The sequence below is a fragment of the Lissotriton vulgaris genome, chromosome 8 (genome assembly GCF_964263255.1).
Source record: "Lissotriton vulgaris chromosome 8, aLisVul1.2, whole genome shotgun sequence".
Lineage (NCBI taxonomy): Eukaryota > Metazoa > Chordata > Amphibia > Caudata > Salamandridae > Lissotriton > Lissotriton vulgaris.
The window spans coordinates 1,172,468,771-1,172,495,627 of NC_141696.1; the positions used below are offsets into that span (position 1 = coordinate 1,172,468,771).

At 47.8% G+C, this 26,857-nt stretch overlaps 1 protein-coding gene across 1 annotated transcript in view; it reads right to left on the reverse strand.

Moving 5' to 3' along the window:
* Positions 1-26,857, reverse strand: part of INTS6 (integrator complex subunit 6) — a 462,066-nt gene that overhangs the window by 211,230 nt on the left and 223,979 nt on the right. The window contains exon 9 of the mRNA XM_086935031.1: positions 24,077-24,209. Within this exon, the coding sequence (XP_086791157.1) occupies positions 24,077-24,209 (133 nt within the window). The remainder of the gene's footprint in view (positions 1-24,076; positions 24,210-26,857) is intronic.

Sequence of the window (26,857 nt, forward strand, 5' to 3'; positions counted from 1 at the left end):
AGAGGCTCCAGTAGGAGAGGGTATAGGTCTTAGTTTTATTTCACAAATGCAGTTAACTTGCTGCAAGGGACCGTGGTACACAGTCTGTCCTTCAACTACAAGCTTAAGGTTTAAAGAATACCAGGGGAAAGCTTTTCTATTGTTAAAAATTGATTTGCATTCAACTAGATCGGATCTTATTTTACACCTACAGTCACATGAGCATAAAGCACTGGAAATCGAGGCATTCTTTGCAGACATTATATGAGGCCCGTTGTCAATTCAGTTTGTGTGCATCGAACTTAGTAATAATGCACCACTGTCTGCAACAACTAAAAACCAAACTTGTAGGGACATGAACTAACCATACCAATATCTTGACAAGGCATGATGGTTCCAATGGTGTAGAAATTTGGAGCTTCATAAATGTGCAGGTCGTGCAAAAACTGGAAAATACCCTTTTAAGAGACATCACACTTAGGCCCAGGAACCACAATGGAAATAATAACAGTCCTCCAGATTGTACATCTGGAGGACTGCATTACTTTTTGTCCTGTAAGCTATTGGATTCCAATTTGGTCCACCACAGCCCTTGCAGTGATTCTGAAAACCTTGCAAGATCTTCTGAGAAGCCAGAAATCCAACAGCCAAATCAGAGAAGATGGCCAAAGCTACGCTGCAAACGGTAAAAAAGAAATTCTGGGCCTATATGCTGCAAAAGCTCAAGGCTTCGAAAAGTCCTCATAATAAATTATTTGGCATCAAAACCCAATCCGTGCTGGGAGCCATTTCTTGACCAGTTATCCTTAAACCCCCCCCCCCACCCTTGCCGGAGAAAAGGATCATATACTTTGTTTAAATTAGAAACCTTATAGGTGCAGGCTTTCACCAAATCTTGGTCTTAGGCTCCTGGATTCAGAGGGGATATGTGCTGCTGTTCTCTTGGCAGCCTGAAAACAACTATGCACTTTAAGCTTTGAGTCATGTCATTAGAACTTCAAAGGTACCTCCCGTTTCTAAAACATAATATGAGAAACTGCACAGTTGCTTTAACATTCTGCTATAGATCAGATCTGTAAGAAATGTACCAGGTAGTAGCTTCATACATATACGTTGCATGGAAGATCACAAGATCCTATAAGCCTGAGATGAATGTCATGAGCAATGGCGACAATAAGCCAGATGCAAATATGTTCCGTCCTGCCTGAGCAGCCTAATCAATGTTAGTACTCTAACACAGAAGGTTGCTTACATAAGCCCGCATATAACCAGTGCGCAATCCAGTCAGTTGGAATGAGGGCACAATCATACATAAGGAATCCGTGCACCTCTCAACGGACTTAGGCATGTAATTTAGGCAAACAGACAATGGGCAAACGATTCACACCGAGTCTGCCTCTTTAACTTACAAGCTTAATTTCCACTAAACTGTATGCTGAGTTATCACCATTTCGCAAAGCCACTTTATTATGGACATGTGATGTAAAATTGCGGCTGACTGTGTATGTCCAGCTTTATTATATCTTGTTTGATGTTTGTGCATACACTTTACCAGTATGAATAGTTCATAGATACAGGATTTACCAGCTTGTAAGATTATCCTTATTTAATTTGTGCACATAGCCATTGTTCTCAAGCGGTTTACTGGTTGCTAATATTAAATTGCACAGGCACTTTACTCTCGATTCATGTTGCAAACAAAGCCATGGCAGACATCTTGTGCATTGAGCCTCCTTATTTTGGGTTTAAAGTTTGCACATGCACTTTATCAATGCGAACAGCTTATTGCAAATGCTACTTACCAGTATGCATCTGTTCTTGGCATGTAGGGCTGCTGACATTCATATCTGTGCATAGTCCGCCACCTAGTGTTGGGTCCGGATGATTGCACATTGTTGTCCTGGAAGAGTCTTCGAAGTATCACGAGATAGGTGGCTCCTCCCCTGGACTACAGTGCGCATGGGCATCGCCTCCATCCCCAGATTGTTTTTAGCCATTGGCAGAGATGGAGTGAAGAAAGTGAGTGATGACCATGCTATGAGCATATGTGTATATGAATAAATACTGCAGCTGCTACAGGCGCCGGGGAGGAGGGTGGGCGATATGAATGTCAGCAGCCCTACATGCCAAGAACAGATGCATACTGGTAAGTAGCATTTGCAGTTCGAGGCATGTGGGCTGCTGAATTCATATCTGTGCATAGAATACATAGCAGTCCCTCCATTAACGGCGGCCGCCCGTGCCAGCTGCAGCAGTTTGAAAAAGCGTTTTTAGAACAGCCTGACCAACAGCTGCCTGCTGTTTGGAATGCACGTCTACACAGTAGTGCTTAGTGAAAGTATGTGTGGTAGACCATGTGGCTGCTCTACAGATGTCTTCTAAGGGAATGTTACCTAGGAAGGCCATAGAGGCCCCCAACTTCCTAGTGGAGTGGGCCCTTGGTGGGATAGTGAGAGTGCGCTTAGCTTTAGCATAACAGATCTGAATGCACTTTACTATCCATCTAGCAATCCCCGCTTTGGAGATTGCATTTCCCTTGTGTTGTGTGGCAAAAGCAACAAAGAGTTGTTTGGTTTTGCGGAAATCCTTTGTCCTGTCCACATAGTACATCAAGGCCCTTTTCACATCAAGAGTGTGGAGCATACGCTCCGCCAGCGTCTCTGGGTTTTGGAAGAACACCGGCAATTCAATTGTTTGGTTCATGTGGAACTGTGAGACCACTTTGGGTAAGAATTTAGGGTTAGTGCGGAGCACCACCCTGTTAGCATGTACTTGGAAGAAAGGTTCTTGGATGGTAAGCGCCTGCAGCTCGCTTACCCTCCGTAGCGATGTAATTGCTACTAAGAACGCAACCTTCCAAGTCAAAAACTGGAGTTCACAAGAGTGCAGTGGCTCAAAGGGAGGACCCATCAGCCTTGTAAGAACCACATTGAGGTTCCATTCTGGAGCTGGTGGAGTCCTTGGTGGAATGACCCTTTTGAGTCCTTCCAAAAAGGCCTTGATAGCAGGGACCTTAAAGAGAGACAGGTGCTGCCTATTTTGGAGGTATGCTGCCATAGCAGACAGGTGAATGCGGATGGAAGAGTACGCTAGATTACATCGATACAGGTGAAAGAGGTAACATATGATGTTCTGAATGGAAGCATCTAGCGGGTCAATGCTGTGGTCCACACAGTAGATGACAAACCTCTTCCATTTAGCCGCATAACAAGCTCTAGTAGTGGGCTTCCTTGCCTCCCGAATGATGTCCATGCAATCGGGAGGAAGATTGAGGTAGCCAAACTCTAGGACTTCAGGAGCCAGATCGCCAGGTTGAGCTGTTGCGGATCTGGGTGCTGAATGTCGCCATGGCTCTGCGTCAGAAGGCTGGGAGTGAGATGAAGCCTTTGATGCGGTACCACGGAGAGTTCCAGAAACGTGGTGTACCATGGTTGGCGAGCCCACGTTGGAGCAACCAGGATGAGCGTCATCGAGTGTTGCCTGAGCTTGCGTGCCACCAGCGGTATCAGAGGTGCTGGGGGAAAAGCGTACGCAAATCTGCCTGACCAGTTCATCCACATCGCATTGCCCTGTGATTGGGGGTGTGGGAACCTGGCGGCGAAGCTTTGGCATTTTGCGTTCTCCTTTGTGGCGAACAGGTCTATCTCTGGATGACCCCACTTTTGGAAGTACGGTTGGAGTACTGATGGATGTATCTCCCACTCGTGCATCTGATGGCTGTGTCTGCTGAGCAGATCCGCCATTTGATTGTCCTTGCCCGGGAGATGCTCTGCCATGAGGAAGATGTTCCTCTGAATGGCCCACTTCCACATGCTCTGAGCCAGATGAGACAGCTGTGGAGAGTGTGTACCTCCCTGCTTCTGGATGTAGTACATGGCCGTCATGTTGTCCGTCCGGATCAACACGACCTTGTTGCACAGATGTACTTTGAACGCCTTTAAGGCCATGAAGATTGCCATCAGTTCCAACACATTGATGTGCATCTTCCTTTGCTGAAGTGTCCATAGTCCCTGCACAGTGTAGTGGAGTACATGCGCTCCCCATCCCTGGAGAGAGGCGTCCGTCGTCAGGATGATCTGTGGGACAGGCTCTTGGAATGGTCGGCCCTTGCAAAGGTTTTGTGGATTCCACCAATGCAGAGAGTTGTACGCCCGACCGCTCACCAACACTAGGTCTGTCAGTTGCCCACGAGCCTGAGTCCACTGACGTGCAAGGCACTCCTGAAGCGGACGCATATGTAGTCTCGCGTGCGGGACAATGGAGATGCAGGAGGCCATCATGCCTATCAACTGCATGAACACCCTCGCTGGAAGCGAGTGTTGGGGTCTGAATCGTAGGATCAGCGCCTGGATACTGGCGATTCTCACTGAATTCGGCTGCGCAGTGGCTGCCAGAGTGTCGATCGTCGCGCCCAGATACTGTCGCACGTGGGCGGGCTGGAGATGGGACTTCGGGTAGTTCAGAGAGAATCCCAGATCGTGCAGGAGGTGAATGGTGAGTGACACGTGGTCTACGCACTGCTGTTCCGTCTTTGCCTGAATAAGCCAGTCGTCTAGGTATGGAAAGACATGGACGTGTTGGCGACGGAGATGCGCCGCCACAGTCGCTAGGCACTTTGTAAATACTCTCGGTGCCGTGGTGACCCCGAACGGCAGGACCCTGAACTGGTAATGCTGGTCTAAGATCTTGAATCTGAGATACTTTCTGTGGGAAGGATGCAGGGGAATATGAAAATAGGCATCCTTTAGATCCAGCGTTGCTAGGAAGTCCCCCTGTTGAAGCAGGGGAAGCACCTGCTGCAATGTGAGCATATGGAAGTGCTCCGAGTTGATGTACCAGTTCAGGGGCCTGAGGTCCAGGATCGGCCTGAGTGATCCGTCCTTTTTGGGGATCAGAAAATACAGGGAGTAAACCCCCGTTCCCCGTTCTTGCAATGGAACGAGCTCTATTGCCCCTTTTTGCAGCATGACCAGAACTTCTTGCTGCAACAAGGTCAAGTGCTCGTCGGACATAGCACGGCTTCTTGGCGGAATGTCCGGTGGAATGGACGTAAGTTCTAGACAGTACCCGTACTGGATAAGAGACCTCACCCACCTATCCGTGGTGATGGACCTCCACGCCGACAGGAACTGCTGGAGTCTCCCCCCGACAGGTGTCGTGTGATCGGGGGGAAGTGACAAGACGTCACTGCTTGTTGGTGGTGGTGGACCTGGATGCATTGTTTCCACGTCCCCTGCCTTTAATATTGTTGCCTCTGTAGCCACCCCTGCCCTTGTTGTTGTTATACGAGGACTGGGTGTTACCCTTGTAGTATTGTGTGGATTGGGATGCCTGTCCCCTCGAGGTGCCTCTTGAATTGGAGCGGCGAAAGGAACTACCCCGAAACTGCTGACTTTGTAAAGCCCCCATAGATTTGGCAGTTTCAGTATCTTTTTTCATCTTTTCTAGGGAGGCATCCACCTCAGGGCCGAACAGATGGTCAGGATTCACTGTTTGACCCAATATTGTGGTTTGTATGTCGGGTTTGAACCCTGAGATGCGAAGCCAGGCATGACGTCTAAGTAACACACTTGTATTGATAGCCCTGGAGGCAGTGTCTGCCACATCTAGGGCACATTTGATGGATGCATTTGTAATGAGTTTACCCTCCTGAATGAGCATCTCCCCCGCCTCCTTATATTGGTCAGGCAAGTGTTGTAGGATGGCCTCTAATGTGTCATAATGGGCCCTATCATAACGTGCAAGCAGGGCTTGAGTGTTAGAGATCCTCCAGATGTTTGCTGCCTGTGCAGCAATGCGTTTGCCTGATGCCTCAAAGATCTTGGACTCTTTGTCCGGGGGAGGAGCGTCACCAGTAGTCTGCGAATTCGCCCTCTTTCGAGCGTTGGAAACCACCAGGGAGTCCAATGGCAAGTGTCCCTTAATATACGTGGGATCCGTGGGCGCCGCTTTATATTTCCTGTCGATGCGAGGATTGACCACCCGCGCCCGGGTGGGCTCCTTGAATACCTCCTGTGCATGCTTCAGCACCCCTTTAAGCATCGGTAGTGTCTTGACTTGTTTTTCGGCTACCGAGAAGGTGTCGACTAAGAAGTCCGCATCCACGGGGTCTGAGTGCAGTTCGACGTCATGGTTCGCTGCAGCTCTCTCTATTAATGCATTGAATGCCGCCGAGTCCTCTGTCGGGGACGTCTTTGCGGCGAAAAGTTGAGTGTCCTGCCCCGACTGCGGGTCGTCTGTGTCGCCTCCTTCTGTCCAGGGCACCTGCTCCTCTTCCGGGTCCGAGTACGCAGGATAGTTGTACTCGGCCTCTTCCTCGTCCACATCAGGCACGGGGGAATGGGCCGGCGAGTGTTCCAGGGCTTGTGGAGACAGAGGTTCCATCAGAGCCGAAGAGTCCGCAGAGTACCTTTTGTTCTTGAGTGGAATCCTAAAAGGTTCCAAGGCCGGCTCCGACGTAATCTTTCGTTTGAGGAGCGACAATTTTCCGGTGTTGGCGTCGATGATCACCTCACGACGTTCCTCCACCGCAAGCGGCTGGAGCCGAAGCTTCGACACCACCAAGGCAGCCTTCGGCGTCAATACTTCCTGAGAGTGTCCGCTCTGCTTAGGCGCGAAGGCCTTCGGCGCCGACTTGGGAGGAAGGGTAAAACGAATGGGCGTTTGTTCCTTGGCAGGCTTCGGCGTGGGTCTAGGCACTACAGTGTCCTGGCTGGGAACCACAGTGGACTGTTGGATCCGCCTTAAGGATTCTCCCACCTTCTTTGAAAGGGATGCTGAGGGCTGAACTGTCTCGAGCGACTCTTCGTCTCCGAGAGCCCGGTCGCCGGTAGGCCTCTTCTTCGGTGCCGACGCCCCATGGCCTGGCGCACCGTCGGCGTGACGCTTCTTCGAAGCCGTCTTCGGGTCCGCGACCCCTTTCGGTGCCGACGCAGCCGCGTCGGAAGCCTTCACCTTCGGTGCCGACCCAGAGGGCTTCGGGTCGGCCATTTTGGCGCGGCTCCTCTGGTCGGCCATTTTGGCGTGGCTCTTCAAGTCGGCCATTTTGGGTTTCGTGGAAGTTGACGCCTCCAGAACCTTCTTCACCAACGCCACTTTCGGTTTCGGTTTCGCATCCGAGGGTGCGAGACCAGTTGGCTTCACTTTCGGTTTCTTCTTAGAAATGTCCGTGACCGGGCCCGGAGGCGGGGACGTAGGACTCATAGTTAGATCTTGGGTAAGGCCCGAAGGCGATCCCTCGACCTGGGCCGTAAGATGGGGAGTAACCCCGGAGTCTGGTTGGGGATGCTCTTCCTCCGAGCTATCACCCATCGTGGCACAAGCCAGATCGTCATCCCCTACCTCGTCGGAGGCTTCGTCGCAGGCCTCCTCATCCGCGTCGTAGGTCTCTTCCTCGGACGCGGGGCCAGGGTCCGACCCTTGTACGTCGTCTTCTCCCTCGACCGATTCCTGGAAGATGTCATCGGGTGGGGGTGCCGAAGCCGACAATTGAGCCTGGAGCCGATTAGCCCGGCGAATCTTTAAAGTCTTCTTACTTCTAAATTTCGAACACGCCATGCAGGTGTCTTCACGGTGATCCGGTGACAAGCATGTATTGCACACGGGGTGCACGTCGAGGTGCGAATATTTAGAATGACACAGCGGACACTTCTTGAATGGAGTCCGCTCCATAGCAAAGGGTGTAGTGTAGGCCCGTCCGCGTCGAAAGCACGTGGAAGGGCAGCAAGATATAGGAGCTGAGAGTCAGTAAGAAACCCGAACGCAACTATACCGACGCCCAGCCTAAAGACCTTTTGGTCTCAAGTAAAAGTAGAACAACTATCGGTTCCGACAGAGGGAACCGAAACACATCCGAACCCAATGGCGGAAAAAAACAATCTGGGGATGGAGGCGATGCCCATGCGCACTGTAGTCCAGGGGAGGAGCCACCTATCTCGTGATACTTCGAAGACTCTTCCAGGACAACAATGTGCAATCATCCGGACCCAACACTAGGTGGCGGACTATGCACAGATATGAATTCAGCAGCCCACATGCCTCGAACTGTTATAGGATATGAATTGGTTGAATCCTTCAGCTTGCAATATTTGTTATTCAATTTAAATGTTTAGCTATTATTATTTGCTTCAATGGTTGCTAAGTTTAAAAACTGCTTTGATATTTTATTCTGTGTACTAGTATCTAAATGCTGTCTGCATCATACTAGAATGATAAATGAGTTGGCTAGATATGAACAAATAGATTGTCTGTCCTGATTGATGGTTTTTAGTGTGGTCATCCAGATAGTATTTTCATTTGTATGATCACACCAAGTTGTTAAAACGTGAGGTGCTTCTTGATCGTTTTGAATTGTTATGGCAATTTGCTTCTGCACTAATGTTTGACTTGACTTGATGAAGGCTTGATCTCTGGTATTTAGCCAAGATGGCACCAACATCTTAGTTGCAAACCTAGGTGCCCAAGGCAGGTGATGGAGCTGGTTCATGGGTGTAGTCCACGTTAAATCAAAAGAGTAGGTAAATATGGGTATAATAGGCCATTACAACGGGGTCATTACAACAACAACGTAACACATGCCATTAGTCTGCATGTTTGAACAACGACTTGATCTAGTTGGGAGGGGGGGGGGAGGGGGGAGGTGGGAAATCGCTGAATGTCAGAATATTATAATATACTATTCCAACTTCAGTCTGTGCAACAGTAGGGAAAGTGTTGGATTTAATATCAAACACCTTCTGACTCCTAGAGCAAGTCGTTTTTCAGACTTGTGGAGTAATGGCATGCGTTGTACGCAGTCATTGCAACGACCTCATTGTAATGGTATGAGGTGTTCCGGTTTCGGAGTAAACAATGTTTACCCCTGGTGGACCACAACAACAAGGAATCAAGACCTGGTGTCTTGGAGGCCAGTGGCAGAAGAGGTGCACATGGTCGAGACTGCACTCGCCAACATGATAGAGCTCTTCCCAAGGACAAAGGACTGCAATCAGAGCAGAACTGAAACATGTTTTGCCCTTCAACAACTGTAACCTACGAGTGACAAGGGAATGGAAACATGGCAGAAATCTTGATAACAATAAGGTGCACATCTCTAAGATGTAATAGTGGAATATTACAAAAAACATGTTTGACAGACCATTATGTTCAGCAAAAACAGTAGGTGAGGTTCCATGAAGTGGCAAGAAATGTGGGGTAAATCCCAAAACAGGTTTAGATATCAAAGCTGGCAGGGCATCTGGAGTGGTCTGCTGTCCAACTTTTTTAATTGTAGAAGATACAACATAAAGATTAGTAATGCAGCTTTGTATTGGGCTCATAAGATTTGAAAAAATATATATATCAGACAAGTAATTAGATGGAACCAAATTAATGACCATAAGGAAACATAGAAATTTGATATTCAAAAGATTACAAACTGCAGCAAGCGATCAGAGAGTAAAGTCACTTGAATCGGTTACATCTAAATCAAATGTATGAAATGGGTCACTTATTTAAAGTGCACAATGCATGAACAGTACCCTTCAGCAATGCAAACATTTTTGTGTAGTTTACCAACAGTGGTTTAGCATATACATGATGCCCTATACCAACTACTCTGACAACTTACAAAGCATTTAAGTGTGTTAATGGTATTGTTATTTTTGCAAGATTTCAAACTCAAACAGATAAATAACAGTATTATAATGGAATTTGCTCAACTGAGTCAGTTCGTACATGGATGTAAAAGATCAGCTTAAAAAAAAAGTATAAAACAAAAATGTAATAAATTACTTACCATGTAAGGATCAATCTGTCTTAGCTCATTTGGGAGTAAGAGAGACAATCACTTGAGGCTTTTTTACAACATAAATCATTGGAAGGCAAATCGCCATCAGACAAACACTGAAGATTCAATTGTCTAACAATTGTATTGAAGTCTGTAGTCACAATGAGTTAAATCGACACAAAAACCTCAAATTTTCCAAAGAAACCCAGTTCCTGTCAAAAATGTTTATTTAATTTGAAGGAGAGGACAGGATATGTAGATGCAAGCTACATTTTGCATACATGACTCACAGGACAGAAGTCCTTGTTTTAAGCCAGGGTTCACCAAAGTCATCTTGGAGGACCGGATCCATGCCCCATTTTCAGCATATCCCCATTTGGATAAGGAAAATGCTACTTACCAGTATGAATCTGTTCTTGGCTTGTAGATCTGCAGAGTTACACACTGTGCATAGATGGCCACCTAGTGTTGGGCCCGGATGTTTGCAGTTTGTTTTGTTGTAGAAAAGTCTTTGGAAGTCACGGGATAGGCGACTCCTCCTTCGGATGATACTGGGCATGGGCATCGGCTCCATCCCCAGACTGTTTTACGCCATTAGGTAAGTGATGGAGCTGTACAAGAAGTAGTGATGTCCATGTGATTTGTATCTAATTAATATAATACTGGAACAGATACAGGTAGCCGGGTGGGCATGTGTAACTCTGCAGCTCTACATGCCAAGAACAGATGCATACTGGTAAGTAGCATTTTCCGTTCGAGGCATATGAGCTGCAGATTACACACTGTGCATAGATTGTATAGCAGTACCCACACCTAGCAGCGACCACCAGTATCCGTCGCTAGGTTGAACTGAGCTGGGTCCGGGTGTCTGATCTCTCCACGGTTCTGTGTCAAGAGACGTAGAGATAGACTTAGTTTTTGGTGTGGTACCAAAGATAGTTGCAGCAGTGTGGTGTACCACGGTTGTCTGGCCCAAGTTGGAGCTACTAGAATGAGTGTTAGTGATACACAAGCTACAGCAACATTCCCTAACAGTAGTGGAAGAGGAGGAAAAGCGTACGCAAATTTTCCAGACCAGTTCATCCATATCGCATTGTCTTTGGACAGCGGGTGTGGATATCTGGCGGCGAAGTTTGGGAATTTTGCGTTTGTAGGTTGCGAAGAGGTCTATCTGAGGTTGTCCCCACATTTGAAAGAACGGTTGAAGAACTTGTGGATGATGTTCCCCCTCGTGGATCTGCTGTGTCTGTCAACTTAGCAGCTCTGCCATGGTGTTTTGTACTCCTGGAACGTGTTGGGCTGAGGAAGATTTTTAGTGGTATAGCCCATCTCCATATCTGCTGTGCTAACAGAGAGGTGCAGAGAGTGTGTTCCCCCTTGTTTATTTATGTAGTACATGGCTGTCATATTGTCTGTGCGGACTAAGACAGCTTTGCCTGATACTTGTTTTTGGAATGCTTTTAGGGCTAGGAAAACAGCTAGTAACTCCAAGTGGTTGATGTGGAGTAACTTTTGTTGTGGTGTACACCTGCCTTGCATGCTGTGATGCAGTAGGTGAGCTCCCCAGCCGGAGAGCGATGCGTCCGCTGTCAGGATTATCTGAGGAACTGGGTCTAGGAACAGTCGGCCCTTTGAAAGGTATTTGGTGCTCCACCAGTGCAGAGAGCGATGAGTCCAACTGTATACCAACACTAGGTCTGTTAATTGACCACGATCCTTTTTCCATTGGCGTGCTAGGCACTCTTGAAGTGGACGCATTTGCACTCTTGCGTGAGGTACTATAAATATGCAAGATGCCATCATTCCTATGAGCTGCATGAACACTCGAGCTGGAAGCGAGTGTTGCAGTTTGAATTTTGTTAGGAGAGTTTGTACACTTGTTATCCTGTTTGGAGAGGGATATGCTAGCGTTAGTTGGGTGTTTATTGTAGCGCAGAGATATTGTTGTATGTGTGAAGGTTGCAGATGTGACTTGGTGTGATTTACTGTGAATCCCAAGTCGTGGAGCAGTCAAATAGTAGCGTGAGTGTGTTGAACCCACTGGCTGTATGAGCATGCTTTTATGAGCCAATCGTCTAGGTATGGGAAGACGGGAAGCTGTTGTCTTCTTAAGTGTGCTGCTGTTAGTGCTAGGCATTTGATAAACACCCATGGCACTGTTGTCACTCCGAATGGGTGCACTTTGAATTGGTAGTGCTGCCCGTCTAGCACAAGTGCACAAGTTAGTTACCTTCGGTAACGATATATCTGTAAGAAACAGTAGTTAGTGTTAGATTCCTTTCCTTAGAATATCCCCAGGCGTCAGACTGGATCCCGAAAGTTTTGGTTAGCAGTACCCTTGCGCGTCGGTAGGCATCGTCCACGGCTCCACGTCAGTCTTCGGCGCCGCGATGAAGTCGGAGTACTTAGATGCCACCCTCGCGTGCAGATGTCAGTTCTTATACACAGCTTTTCCGCGCCAGAAACGCAGAGCCATGATAAAAACCGACACTGATGCCATGAAACTAGGGTCCTCAAAGGCAAGAACCTTAACCCTAGATATCGGTTCGCAGAACGGGGAGGATGGGTGGGGCAGTAAGGAATCTAACACTAACTACTGTTTTTTACAGATATATTGTTAGTAACTTGTGCATCTGAAAGAAACAGGTTAGTGTTCGATTCCTTACCTTAGAATAGATATCCCAAAAGTACCAACCCCGGTGATGGGTCTGCGAACCAAGATCACACCAGAAAGTCCTGGAGCACGGAACGGCCAAAGAAGCCATCTCGCCGGACGTGGCTGTCCAGGCAGTAGTGTCTAGCAAACGTGTGCAGCGAGGCCCACGTAGCTGCCTGACAGATGTCCTGCAGGGGGACTCCCCGACCCAGGGCAGTAGTAGCCGCCGTGGCCCGAGTGGAGTGGGCACGCAGCCCCACCGGAGGCTATTTCTTAGCCAGAGAATAACCGGCCTTATTGCACAAAATGACCCATCGAGAAATGGTGCGTTTGTGCACTGCCCGTCCCTTCTTAGCGCCCACGTAACCAACAAAGAGCTGGTCGTCCACCCTGAACTGGCGTGTGCAGTCCAAATAAAATGAGCGCACGTTTTGGGTCCAGGCGGTGGAGCATCTCTTCCTCTTTTGAGGGATGCGAAGGCGGAAAGAAGGTGGGCAAGGTGATGGACTGCCCGATGTGGAAGGCTGTAACAACCTTGAGCAGAAAAGAGGGACAACTTTGTCCGGATGGACGGAAAGGAGGCTTAGAAGAAAGAGCCTGGAGCTCGCTCACCCTCCTGGCAGAGGTGATGGCAACCAGGAATGCAGTCTTAAGAGTAAGAAGACGAAGAGGACAATTGTGAAGTGGCTCAAAGGGAGCGCACATCACATAAGTAAGAAGAAGGTTCAAGTCCCACTGAGGCATCACAAAAGGAACAGGAGCAAACATGTGAGTGATGCCCTTCAAGAATCTATTTACAACAGGGGACTTGAAAAGAGAAGGCTGATCAGGAAGCCTTAAGAAGGCTGAAATGGCAGAGAGGTAGCCTTTGATAGTGCCAAGAGCAGCCCTGCTGGGCAAGTGAAAGAAGAGGAGAACCTCTGAAAGAGGGGCAGAAAGGGGATCCACAGCCTTTGCTGTGCACCATGCCACAAATCTGTTCCACCTGCAGGCGTATACCGCTTTTGTGGAGGGACGCCTGGCTGCCAGAATGACATCACAGACTTCAGGAGGCAAGTCAAATGGCCTCAACTGTCGCCGCTCAATGTCGATGGCAAAGGGTCCACTACCCCACCCCGCTCTGTTTGTTGCAGTACCACATGGCGGGGGTGTTATCCGTGAACACCTGCACCACACTTCCCCGGACAGAGGGAAGGAATGCCTTCAGTGCAAGCCGGATCGCCCGCAGCTCCAGAAGATTGGTGTGGAACCGGGACTTCCCCGGAGACCAGAGGCCTCTGACCTCCGCCTCTCCCATGTGGCCCCCCCAGCACAGGAGGGGCGCATCCGTCACAACTACGTGCTCAGGTTGGGGTAGGGAGAGGGATCTGCCGCTGACCCAATCGCGGTCCGTGAGCCACTGAGATCAGGACATGGTAGGACAGGTTGCCCTGATGCTGGGCCCACAAACTTCAGGTCCCACTGCAGAATCCGCATCCGCCACCTGGTGTGATGCACCGGAAGGATGCAGGAGGCCATCAGCCCCAGAAGCTGCAGCGTCAACCTGACCGAGACCCGGGATAAAGGCTGAAAGATCGGAATCGGAGCCTGAATATCCCAAACTCGCTGTTCGGGAGGATAAACCCGAAACTGCGCCGAATCCAGAACCACTCCGATGAAGAGGAGCTTTTGAGAGGGACACAGGTGTGACTTCGGCACATTGATGGAAAACCCCAGCAAGTGCAGGAGGTCGGCCGTAGTCTGGGGGTGGCCGACGACTGTCTGGGGCGAGCCCGCCTTCAACAACCAGTCGTCGAGATAGTCTTCCCCTAACACCCCTAATCTGCGCAAATGAGCTGCGACCACCGCCATCACTTTTGTGAACACCCGTGGGGCGCTGGTAAGGCCAAATGGGAGCACGGTGAGCTGAAAGTGCTCGTGGCCTACTGTGCACCGCAGGCAACGCCGGTGGGCCGGTAGGACGGGGATGTGGAAATAAGCGCCCTGCAAGTCTAACGCTACCATCCAGTTTCCGGGGTCCAGGGCAGCTAAGACCTGAGCTAAAGTCAGCATCTTGAACTTCTCCTTCCGGAGGAAGCAGTTGACGTTCCGCATGTCCAAGATAGAGCATAGGCCCCCTTTTCCCTTCTTGGGAACCAGAAAGTAGTGGGAATAGCAACCACACCCTACTTCTGGCCCAGGAACGAGCTTGATGGCCCCCTTGGCCGAGAGGGCCGATACTTCCTCTTGCAGAATTGCAAGTGATGCCCCGACACGCGGTCATACTGCGGTGGCATGGCTGGAGGGGTCGCCTCGAAGAGGAGGGAGTAGCCCCTTCGGACGATTTGAAGCACCCACCTGTCCGAAGTGATGTCGCGCCAGTAGAGGAGGTGATGGCGGACCCTGCCCCCCCACTGGCGTCAAATGGGCCTGAAAGCTCGGACTAGGAGGGCTTTGAGGCAGATGCTGCAGGGGTGGATGTGGACTGGCCTCGCCATTGTCCCCTGGCACCGCCACAGCAGTTACCACATTCGCCGCCGCGCTGGATGTTAGACTGCGGCCCGTGGCTGGCAGGACGTGAAGGGGCGCCCCTTCCTTGCCCGCAAAAGGCAGAAGATGCTGACGCTGGTCCGACAGGCCCAAGGACTTGGCCTTTGCCCTGGAATCCTTGAAGCGTTCAAGCGCATGATCTGCCTTGCCACCAAAGAGGTGGCTGCCATCGAACAGCATGTCCATGAGGGTGTTCTGGACATCAGCCGAGAAGTTGGCGGACCTCAGCCAGGCGTGGCGGCGAACTGCTACCGTCGTTGACATCGCCCTGCCCAGCGAGTCCGTGGTATCCAGCCCACATCGAATGGAATTCCGCGCTGCGTCTCGTCCCTCCGCAAAGCCTTGAGCGAGCTTTGTCCGGACCCCCTCCGGGCACTCTGGCAGCACAGCTGCAACCGTATCCAACAGAGAGTGGGTGTAACGGCCCAAAAGGCAAGCAGTGTTGACTGACTGCAACCCCAAACTGAGGGAGAAGAACAGTTTCTTGCCAAACTGTTCAACCTTTTGGATTCCCGATCTGGAGGTGCAGTTGGGAATGCGGACTGGGAAGTAGAGCCCTGGATGACCAGGCTCTCGGGGTGGGGTGGGTGAACAGAAAACTAGGGTCGCCCGGAGCCGGGCGGTGGCACCTGCCAACGTTCCTATCTTCAGGGGAAGCTGTAGCGGGCTGGACCAGGTGCCCAACAGGACGTCCGTGAGAGCCTCATTAAATGGCAGTAGAGGCTCCGGAGAGCCTGCCTGCGGTTTAAGGACCTCAGTGAGTATGTTAGACTTCACAGTCGCGACTGGGAGCTCAAGAGCCAAGGCCTTGCCGCCCTCATCAGCACCACACTATACGGAGCCCCCTCCTCCGTAGCCACGGTAGGAGGGGAGACAAAGCCAGTGTCAAGTGAAGTGTTGACACCACTGGCTTCCCCTAACTCGTCTGTCCAGTCCAGAAATGACCGACACTCCCATGTCAGAGGGTCCTCAGACCCCTCACAGTCATACTCGCCCCCCATCTCCTGAAAATCAGGTGCAAAGGATGGAGCCGGATCATAGAAGAATTGCTCTTCTGCTGGCATCGAATGCGGTGTCAAGCGACGCCAGATCCGGACCGAGGGACGAATCAGGAAGATGCCGTCCGGGGGCGACACCCTAGGGGTCGACGCCGGCGGGGTCATAAGGTCGATCAGCGGCGACCCGGTTTCGGAACCGGATCTAGCGGGGCCCTGCGGCGCTGGGACCAAAGTCGCCAACGGCGCCGGGGCCGAAGCACCCGACGGCGCCGAAGCACCCGACCCGCTTGAGCTCCCAGCTGGGACCGTGGGGCCCGAAGGCGCCGCGGAACCAGACAGAGGAGAGAGCGACTTCATGCCCATGAGGAAGGCATCGATCTCCTCCGGCGTCACGTTCGGCCCAGGGACCGGCGGGTATGGAGCAGGCCGCGACGCCTGTAGCTCCGGCGGAGAAGTGTGAGCGGTTTTGCCCTAACCCCCGGCCGCATCGCGCCAGCGTCGGGGGGAGTCGGAAGAGCGATATCGCCTCTGACTTCATGTGCCTCTCACCGGAGGACTTGGAGCCCGACAAATGGTGACGACTCGCCGAGCTTCGACGACTGTGGCCCCGCGACCGGTCCCTTGACCCCCTCCTGGACCGGCAGCGGTACGGGCAGACTGCCAGATCTCGAGGCGCTTATGGGACCGCTCCCACCTAGCTTGCGACGTCAGAGCCCGGCAGTCGAGGCATGACTTGTCGTCGTGGTCGGCCCCAAGGCAATAGAGGCACCGGCGGTGGGGATCAGTAAACGACATCAATCGGTGGCAATCGGTACAGGGCTTGAACCCGGGCATCCCTACCGGCACCGAGAGTCGTAAAGACTCAGAGAGATCAAAAAGGATTGAAAAAAGTTTAGTCAAAAAGTGACTAAAGTACTGCTTTTTCCAGATCAGTGCTTGTCGGCGCGGAAAAAAGAAGAACCGACGTCAGCGCACGAGGGTGGCGTCTAAGTACTCAGACGACGACATCACGGCGCCAACGACAGATGCGGAGCCGCGGACGACGCCTACCGACGCGCAAGGGTACTGCTACGCAAAACTTTCCGGATCCAGTCTGACGCCTGGGGATATTCTAAGGTAAGGAATCTAACACTAACCTGTTTCTTTCAGATCTGAGATATTTTCTGTGCTCTGTGTGGATGGGAATGTGGGAGTAGGCGTCCTTGAGATCTAGAGTGACAAGGAAGTCGTTTTGTAACAGGAGTGGAAGGACTTGTTGGAGTGTGACCATATGAAAATGATCCGACTGTATGTAAATGTTTAGAGGTCTGAGGTCTAGGATAGGTCTTAGATCCGTCCTCCTTTGGGATTAGAAAATATAGGGAGAATACTCCTTTGTTTTGCTGATGCTTTTGGACTATTTATTTTGCATTTTTCTGCAGGAGGGATATTACTTCCTGTCTGAGCAGTGTTAAATGTTCTTGTGACATTGGACGCTGCTTGGGTATGTTTGGGGGGGTGGATGTTAGCTCTAGACAGTATCCTGATTGAATTATTTGAAGCACCCACCTGTCTGATGTGATGTTTTCCCAAGCTGGTAGGTATGGTTGTAGTCCTCCCCCAACAGGAGTGGAATCCGACGGGGGAAGGGAAGTCATTGGGCAGGGGTAGAGGCAGAGCGGGAGTTGTTATTACCTCTGTCTTTGTTATTGTTACCCCTATAACCTCCCCTTTGGTAAACCTTACTATATGTGGATTGTGTAGGGGGTTTGTATGAGGTAGAAGGTGTGTCTGAGGAGTATCCCCTGGTGGCGCCTCGATAAGTTGAGCGGCAAAATGAACGTCTGGGAGCCTGCGGTCTCTTTTGTTTTTTTGGCAATGTCCTTAACCGGAGAAGCAGGAGTCTTTTTCGGCTCCGATGATTTTTTCGGCTCCGATGATTTTTTCGGTTCCGGTGGTCTTTTTGAATCCGAAGCGGGTTTGCTTGATTCCGACCTGGGTTTCGGTGCTGAAGGAGTAGCGCAAGGCTTCGGCGCCGGTGCTTTGGATGTCGAAGGGGCCGGTGATGTTGTCTTTTTCGGTGCCGGTAGGTGTGTGCCGGCACCGTGGAAAGGCCGACTCGAGCCTGAGTCGCCTGAAGGCATAGTTAGCTTCTTAGCCGGGCCCGAAGGTGGGGCAGTAGAAGCAGTGTGTGGGTGTGCACCCGAGCCAGAGAGCGAGGGTGTGACCTGGGCCTTCTTTGGATGTGTCAAGGAAGGGTGTCTTACTTACGACCCACTGTGCTTGAGTCATGTCCTCAACGTCTGAATCTTCTGCCTCAGAGTTGTTGTTGACGTTGTGTTCTGGGACGTCGACGCCTTCTTCAAAGATGTCGTCCGGAATTGGAGCTGAAGATCGAGCCATTGTTCTCCTAGCTCTTCGGTCCCGAATAGTCCTTTTGGAGCGGAAAGAGGCACAAGCGGAACAGTCTCTGGCCTCGTGCTCCGGGGAAGGTCGATGTGGGGAAACTTCGACCCACATTGAGGACACTTTATAAATGGCGTCCTTTTCATGAGCTGGAGTCGAGGTCTAGTTAGGCCCGAAGGCCGTCAAATATGACCGGAATCAAAATCTTCGGTGTTGAAGAGTAACCTCGACTGGGAAAGCGTTTGAAACAGATTTTTTGTAAGTTGGCGAGGATTGCGCGCCGAAGGAAATCGGTTCCAACACGCATCGCTGGAAACACATCTGAGCCCGGTGGCGGAGAAAAAAAAATCTGGGGATGGAGCCGGTGCCCATGTGCAGTGTCATCCAAAGGAGGAGTCACCTATCCCGTTACTTCCAAAGACTTTTCTACAACAAAACAAACTGCAAACATCCGGGCCCAACACTAGGTGGCCATCTATGCACAGTGTGTAATCTGCAGCTCATATGCCTCGGACATGTAGTTACCTTACAAATCTAGCATGGACCCAGGCCCTCCAAGACCGACTTTGGGGAACCCTGTTTTAAAAGAAGCATCTGTTTTCAAATGCTTCAAATCAAATTACTCACTTGATGACTCTTTCCGGGCACATACAAAGCAGAACCGGGATTTAAAGGACTGCAAATGCAGAATGGTAATGAAAGATAAAGAAAGTGATACAATGGAGCGGCTTCGGAGCGGTTAATAGGTGCACGTAAATTAGAGAGCTCAGATTTGGTAGTGTAGTTCCATTACACGTTACATAGATCTAAAGGACGCAAGCTTCCAAAAGTCAACCTTTAGGTTGCACATATGTTTGAGACTCAAGCATTTATCAGGAAAGCAATCTCTTTGGTTACAGATGTTATAGGACATTTTTCAGGAGATAAAATCTTTTTGGGAAGAGGAGCTGACCTAATGGCTTGGGCGGTCGCCCACGAAGCTGGGGAACTGGGTTCGAGTCTCGGTAAGGAATCGCAACATCCTGTGATTCTGGGCAAATGACTTAATCTCCCAGTGCATAACAAGAAATAATGTGTCCTCATGTAACGCAACTGGTGCTCGTGTAAAGGGCTCTGATAAAAGCGCTTTGATACCCTTGGGTCAAGTTTGCGCTATATAAAACTCTGTAAAATAAAAATAAATATATTACATGCAACTCGTTGATACTTTCGGCAACGTTTTTGCACAGCAACATCAGTTTAGACTCTAGCACCAACCAATCTTATGAAATACATTTAGGCACTTGAGTGAACACTTCTACGAGAGACCGCAAAGCTTCTCTTCCAGCTTAGGTCATTTCATATAATTGATCACGAGTAAGGCAGGATAGACCCAGTCAATGATGCACCTGAAGGAGTGTTGAAGACAACTCCCCTAAACTGCATATCAGAAAACAGATTACCAAGATGCAGGCCAGATGTGCCCTTACTGATATCATTACTAGAATGAATACAGCTTTCAACATGCTTAACTTTCTGAAACACATGGATGTCCTATTGTGCGCCCAATCACTGCCCACTTTTTAAAAAAAGGCAGTTTTGATCTGGTCATGTATGTGGAGTGAGACATTAAGAAACTTAGCAGTTAAGAAACTGCCTCAGATAGTCCTTACAAAATAATAGCTAGTACTTACGGAAGATATTAAAGGGTACTCTAGCAGCATTTCTGTTAAAAAATCAAATACTCTGCTTCAGCAATCTCGTCATGAAAACATCATGAAACTACTTTATGGCAGGCATTGCACATACCATAGCAGTTCCTAAATGATCCCTGGTAGAGCTAGCGCATACTGACCCGCATCTTCTCTTTTCATCCTGGATGAAAAACGAGGTGGAAAGTGAATTGCCATACCTATTTTCCTTTTGCAAGAATAACAGCTGCCACAGTGTCCACACCCAAATACTTCCAATGTGTTTTCTTAAAACCCCACATAGGCCTAAAACTGCACAAGGTAAGGGAAGTTTGATGAAGCAAGGATTATATTGATGCGTTCAATTTTTTTAACACATTGAGACATATGTGAGTCATTCAACTGTCTTTGGCGGTAATGTGCTTCAATCTGTACAGTAATGGGAAACAATTACGCTACTAACATAAGTATGTCTTTGTCTTTAACCTCTGGGTTGAAGCAGCCAGTTCCAACTATCATAATTATGCCTCCCCTCAGGAGTTTTGCCTTGATAGTCATCAAATAAAAGACAAAGATGGACGGAATGCGGAGCAAATCAAATATTCAACCCCAGTCAAGAGATCTGGGTTAAACCCATTGTTCTTTTGCTCACCATGCCACCCCAGTTTAGACCCAGCCATACGCAAATCAGTCTTGACCCTGTGCCTCATGGGAACAGTACAGCCTGAACTGCCAAGCCAGGTCCTCCCTGTACCGTAAACAAGCATCCTGGGACCGGTTTCAGGGCATCACCCATATCAGCCAGGCTAGCTTGAATTCAGTGGCATGGTGAGCCCTGAACCCACATCTGGGCATACCTGGCCCACTTAGGGCAAGAAAGCAGAAGAAACAGATGATGGACGGAACGCAGAGAAAATCAAACAGTCGCCTCCAGTCAAGAGATCTGAGTTAAACCTATCTTTCTTTTGCTCACCATGTCACCCCAGTTTAGACCCATCCATATGCAAATCAGTCTTGACCCTGTGCCTCATGGGAACAGTACAGCCCAACTGCCAAGCCAGGCCTTTCCTGTACCGGAAACAAGCATCCTGGGACCGGTTTCAAAGCATCACTCCCCATCAGCCAGGCTAGCTGGAACCCAGTGGCACAGTGAGCCCGGGACCCACATCTGGGCATACCAGGCTGGAGAAGTGGCAAGTAACTTGTAGACTACAGACTTAGTAATCTTAAAATTACAGATAAGTAACTCATCCTCTATGAACGACAGGAAGTGAGAGGATAGTACCAGCACAACCTCCTTATTCATATGAACTCACAAGCTAATGAGGTTGGGTTGCTCTTTCGTAGAGCAACAATATTCTTTACTTAAATGAGTAGCTCACATACATACAACTAGTATATTTTGTATAAAAGGGATACAAATTCCTCACCCAGACTAGGTGGCATGTTTCATCATAGGGGTGGCTCCTTTGCCAGCACCAAATGGCTCTGGGCAGGCTCATCCAGACTTCTTCTGATGAACAAGTACTTGTTTAGATATGAGAAGGGTTGAGGATAAAGTTACCATTAAAACTAGTATAAGCTTATTTTATTAAATTGGGATCCTATATTCTACAAGGTTAAAAAATGAAGAGTGTTGATGGAAAGTGATATTAGGAAACCTCTCTAATCACTCTAAAAAGGGCAACAGGTTTGTGCCCTCCTAAGCATGTCCAACCTAACTTACCCTATCTTGTATAATGTAGGTGGGAATGAAAAAAATGAAATGCCAGCCAATGATTTCTTGTATTCAGGACACTAAAAGGGAAATGTCTCAATCTACTGGTAACTAGAGATGGAAGCCACCAACCTGCTGGATGTTCCTAAGGTAGGCTTTGTAATGTGACATACTCAGCAAAAAGGAAACAGCTCTCATTCTCCGATTACGACAATTGAGATATTACACTTTTAGGATAGCATTTGGAGTACAAGAAATCCATAGCTGCTGGGGCATTTTAATGGAGACAAGGGGGATGTCCTAATAATAACTTTCACCCCCATTCTTTTAGCTTTTAAACTTGCAGAAGACAGAGCCAAATTTAATAAAATATTAGAACTTGTCCTATTCTTAATACAAGTTTAACTTTACCCTCAATCTTTCTAATATCCAAAGAAATTATTGCTCCTAATAGAGCTCTGGATGAGCCTGCCCAGGGCTGGCGAAGGAGCACCCCAATGAAGAAACAAGTCAGGTAGTGTCTGTGCAGGGTCTGCACATCCATTGGAAAAAAATATGCTAGTCTCAGGTTTACAAGAAACTCCTCTGAGTTAAGAAGATTGAGGTTATACGAAAGAGAAACCCAGCCTAGTACATTTTTAATTAGCCCATCATGCCCCACATTTTAAGGAGAACATAGGGTTCAGCCATTGCTGAATCGACCCTTCTCAGATGTTCCACTGAGACTTGGCCACAAGTCCCCCATAGTTGGGGATGGAGTGGCTTTTACAAATAATTGTAATACTTAATTTCACTTTGGACAGAACTATTGTCTCAAATTTACCCCCTGTGACGGAGAGGATTATAGAGCCAGCCACATGTCGAGGCAGCCATGTCTGCATAAGGGTTCTTGAAGTGGAATTAACAGCAATTAGCCTTTGAAAGCAGATGCAGAGAATGTTTATAGTAATAATAACCTTCCTACTTTCAAAAGAGTAGCTAGGACTCCAAAACTCTCAAAGTAATGTCTCAATCATCACCTGTGAAGCATGTTCTAGATGGTGGCTGAGAGGTGCTGATGCTTGGGATGGACGTTCCCTGAAAGCGGGCTGGAAAACATGCTTGGCTCTCTCATATATTCTTCTGGCCTTACTTTCACCTGGAAAACTCCAAAATACAAACCACAGCCACTGGCTCTGGAAAGTGCTGGGGGAGCAGGCCGCCCGGTCAATAGCAGTAGGGCAGCACCAGCTGGAAACCAGTATATTAGCTCCTTTAGCATAAAGGCGAGGCTGACTGTCATATAGAGAATACTGGACCTGTTTATGCCAACTGGCAGCAGTACCCCTTTGTAGACAGAAGTCACTCTAGCACAATGTCTCCTAAAGAGAACAAGAAATGCGTGCCAAAGTCCCTGAGCCATGAGGAGCATGAGAAGGTGATCCAAAGACGTCAGACAGATCTGTGGCTGCCCTAAACCATTGGGACTCTATGCTACGACATCTCAAACGATTTGCAGCATTCCCCTTAAAAGATAAAATCCATTAGGAAATTAAATGAATTTTACAGCTACTGCCAGTTGCGTTTGGAATAAGTGATTGAACTCATTCTACGATCCACAAAGGCTTAACCAGTAAGAAACCATTTTGCGGTTGCTAACCCAGTGATTCGCAAAATAATTTGCCAAAGCAAAATAGTGATTTCACATATATTAAACCCAGCCACCAAAACGAACAGAATAAAATATAAATTAATGAATCACAGGTTTCACAGAAATCCTTGCTGAAATCATTCAGGGTAAACGGGCATAGCACAGTAAAAACAAACTGCTATGCAACTAATGGCAACTCAGGAATGTGATCGAGCTGTGCAGGACCAGTTGACATGTGCATCAGAAAAACTCACTTCAATACTATAAAATTTTTCTTTGTGCTCGATGAATATGCTCTTAAGAAAACAAGCAGTTATTAATGTTACAGCTATGTTCAAGCTATGATAAAACATTTTAAGCATTTTAAGCTTCCTCTACTAGTACACTCTTAGGTAAATACCATTCTGGCCAAAAGCTCAATAAGCCCACATTTCCATAAGAGAGGAACGCAATTGAAACCTATGACCTAAGGTGACAGACTACTTAATAAACAGTAAGAAGTGGTATTCAGCAAGATAGATTGCAGTGAATAAACCACAATAACACAACTGGGTCAGTCGGCCTAAGTCATAGCCTTGTATCTTTAACATTCTTCTTAAGGTGGTGAGAACTGATTAAAAAAAAGTTAGGGCACACCCATCAACAATATATAAAACAATAAATCATAAGAGTTCAATATTTCAAATAAATTATATTTAATGCAGCTTTATTTTAATTGCTGCCTTCAAAATTACATTTGTACTTACCAAGAAGGGGAAGAAGAACAGTATAATTGTAAGGCATCACAAATAGATTTACACAATTCAGTGCTGTGCTGGCCTTCAAGTAACCAAAGGGGTGGCCAAGTTCACTATACTTTGCACTGTTGCTCACATACACCTAAAAAAATGTATTATAATATTAATTTTCAATAAAAAAAAATGAGCATTCTTCAAAGTACATACGAGTAAAAATTATGACACAAAAGAACATAGTAACATTCTTAATACTGCCAAATATAAACAGTGGCTCTTAACTTTACCATCACTGATCTACTAGCAAGTGCGTTCTACTTAACCCTTTCGATGCTGATGACAAGCTCAGCTCGTCATCACCCACGGGTGTCGTGTGCTGATGACGAGCTGAGCTCGTCATGGTGCCACTAAAATGGCATTTTCCAGCACAGGGGGGGAAAACGCCCAGCAGCCATGTGGTTAAACACAAGATTACACCAAGACCTGAGGCAGGGTTTACTTTCAAATCAGAATTTAGTTAATGTTGTGTGAAACATGTAAGCAAAGAGTAACAGGTGACTAGTTCATCATGTGTACCTTTATTAAGTTGATATCTCTGCCTCTATGAACAATCGTGGCACTGACTATTTCCAGTTATATTTCCCACCTGCATTTTCTTTCAATGCTATTTTAACAAAACATACACACCTGTTTAAAAGATTACATAGGTTATAATCACTTCTCTACGACTGCTGTTCTTACAACTGTCAGTCATTTTGGTACAATTATAAAGCAGTAGGGTATAAAAAAAATGAACCGGTTTACTCACATCATCTGGATTACAGTGAATCTTTTGTGTTAAGCATACACATTCCCACTTTAACCCCTACATGTTATTGATAATTTCACAGGAGAAAACCATAAAAAACAGACACAAGGGAGAGTGTTTTGAAAGGTATGTTTTCCATTACTAGGAAAGAGATTTCCTATCTTGTGTATTATGGGCATGTCATTTCAAACAAAGCATGGGCTCTTCAATTCTGAACTCTACACTTTTGCAATAGACATATTGGAAAGTGCTTTTTATAAATTGTTACAATAATATTGGCAGAACATGACCGCAGAAGTAAAGCAATTTTCAGCAAGCAGTGGAGCAATGGCAGTATCGGTTTTAACAGATATACATAGTACGTCACACATTTCCCATTTAATTAGGAAACAGATGTATAGATCCTTATTAAAGACCGCTCCAAAATTACAAGCTTTATCACCAGAATTATTGGAATTACCAGTTCCAGAGGCAAAATAAATTAAATATGTAGTGTCGATAGAGCCCAGGCGAATTCGTTTTTGTAACCACTAAGGCACAGTTATATTTCTACATTCAAAGGGGGAACCCATGAAATGCAGCAAAGCAAGCTGAGAAAGTTGCATTGCATCGAGCTAGAGGTGGAGTTGTGCACTGGCCGCGTTCATGTGAAATCCTATATTTCAGGAGTCCAGGAGGACAGGGAGGAAGGCATGTGGGCTTTGAGGAGTTGGTGACAAGACTGAGCCTGTTTACAGGTTTAGCAAGCAACAGGCCCAATGGAAATTAAAATAAATAAATTAAAAAAAAACTGAAACAGGAGATTGCTCTGGTAAGAAAAATATTAAGGTTGCATGAAAGAATAGGTGGCAACCCATGAAGAAGAACATTTTTAAGGCCTTCCATGGAGGCTTTAATGATAGGTATTTTAACAATAGATTGGAAATATTAGAGTGACTGCCTCTAAATGAAGTCTAATGGAACTGTAAGCAAGCCCTGACTTTTGCAAGTCCCGACTTTTGCATGGCCCAACTAAGTGTGATGTGCAGCAAACAAATGTTCATGATTGTGGATTATAAGGGCTATATGCTAATTTCAAAACAGCAACGAACAAATTATTTCCATTCGATCGCATAACATGCTGGAGTAGTCAAGTTTTCTTACTATTAGCCTGCTGTGAATGAATGAAATTAAATTCGATTTGTAAAGCGCATGGCTGCCCGGGAGCGTCCCAGCGCTATAGAACAAGGAATACTGAAGAGAAAGCTAGAGTTTAGAGGTCCTGGGGAAACAAGAATTTATTAAGAAGCTTTCGGATCATCATATAGCTAGCTTCAGTATGAATCCTGACAGGGAGGGCATTTCACAGGGTTGCCTCATTCACGGAGAATCGGCGCCCCCCTTTTCGGGCCCTCTTAACTCTCTGGACAATAGCCAAATTGCCATTATCAGAGCGAAGGGATCTAGTGGCCTTGTATGGACAGACAAGATTCACTAAAATAGGAGTTCCCTTCCTGTGTAAAGCAGTGAACATCCATATTCTTGGATCTCACAGGTGAAATTGTTGGCATCTTTGACTCTGGAGAGAACAGCTGACCTTTATGTTGCATTAGATAAGTTGGAAGCAGCTGCAACTTCAAATGGATTGGTAGGCTTATTGAGGACTAGGAAGTAACGGTTGTTTCCACCATGGGGGGGGGGGGGGGGGGGGGTGAGGCCTTATAGGTGCTTGTTGCATTTTCCTGATCACATAACTAATCAGTTGTAGCGTGGAAAAACATATGCAACTGTCTTTGATCAGTTAACCCACAGGGCAAAGGCACCTGGACCAAAGCTTGGCCATTTTACAATCTTGTATGTGGTCAACAGCTCGACTGGTGGGGTGCCACAGCGGCAGGGGTATTCCTGTAGTACTTGAGGATTCATCTTACATTCATGTATTGTTAAGAACTCATCCTGGGTAGATTTTTAAGTCAATGTCTACTCCTTGGAAGTATTCCGCCAGT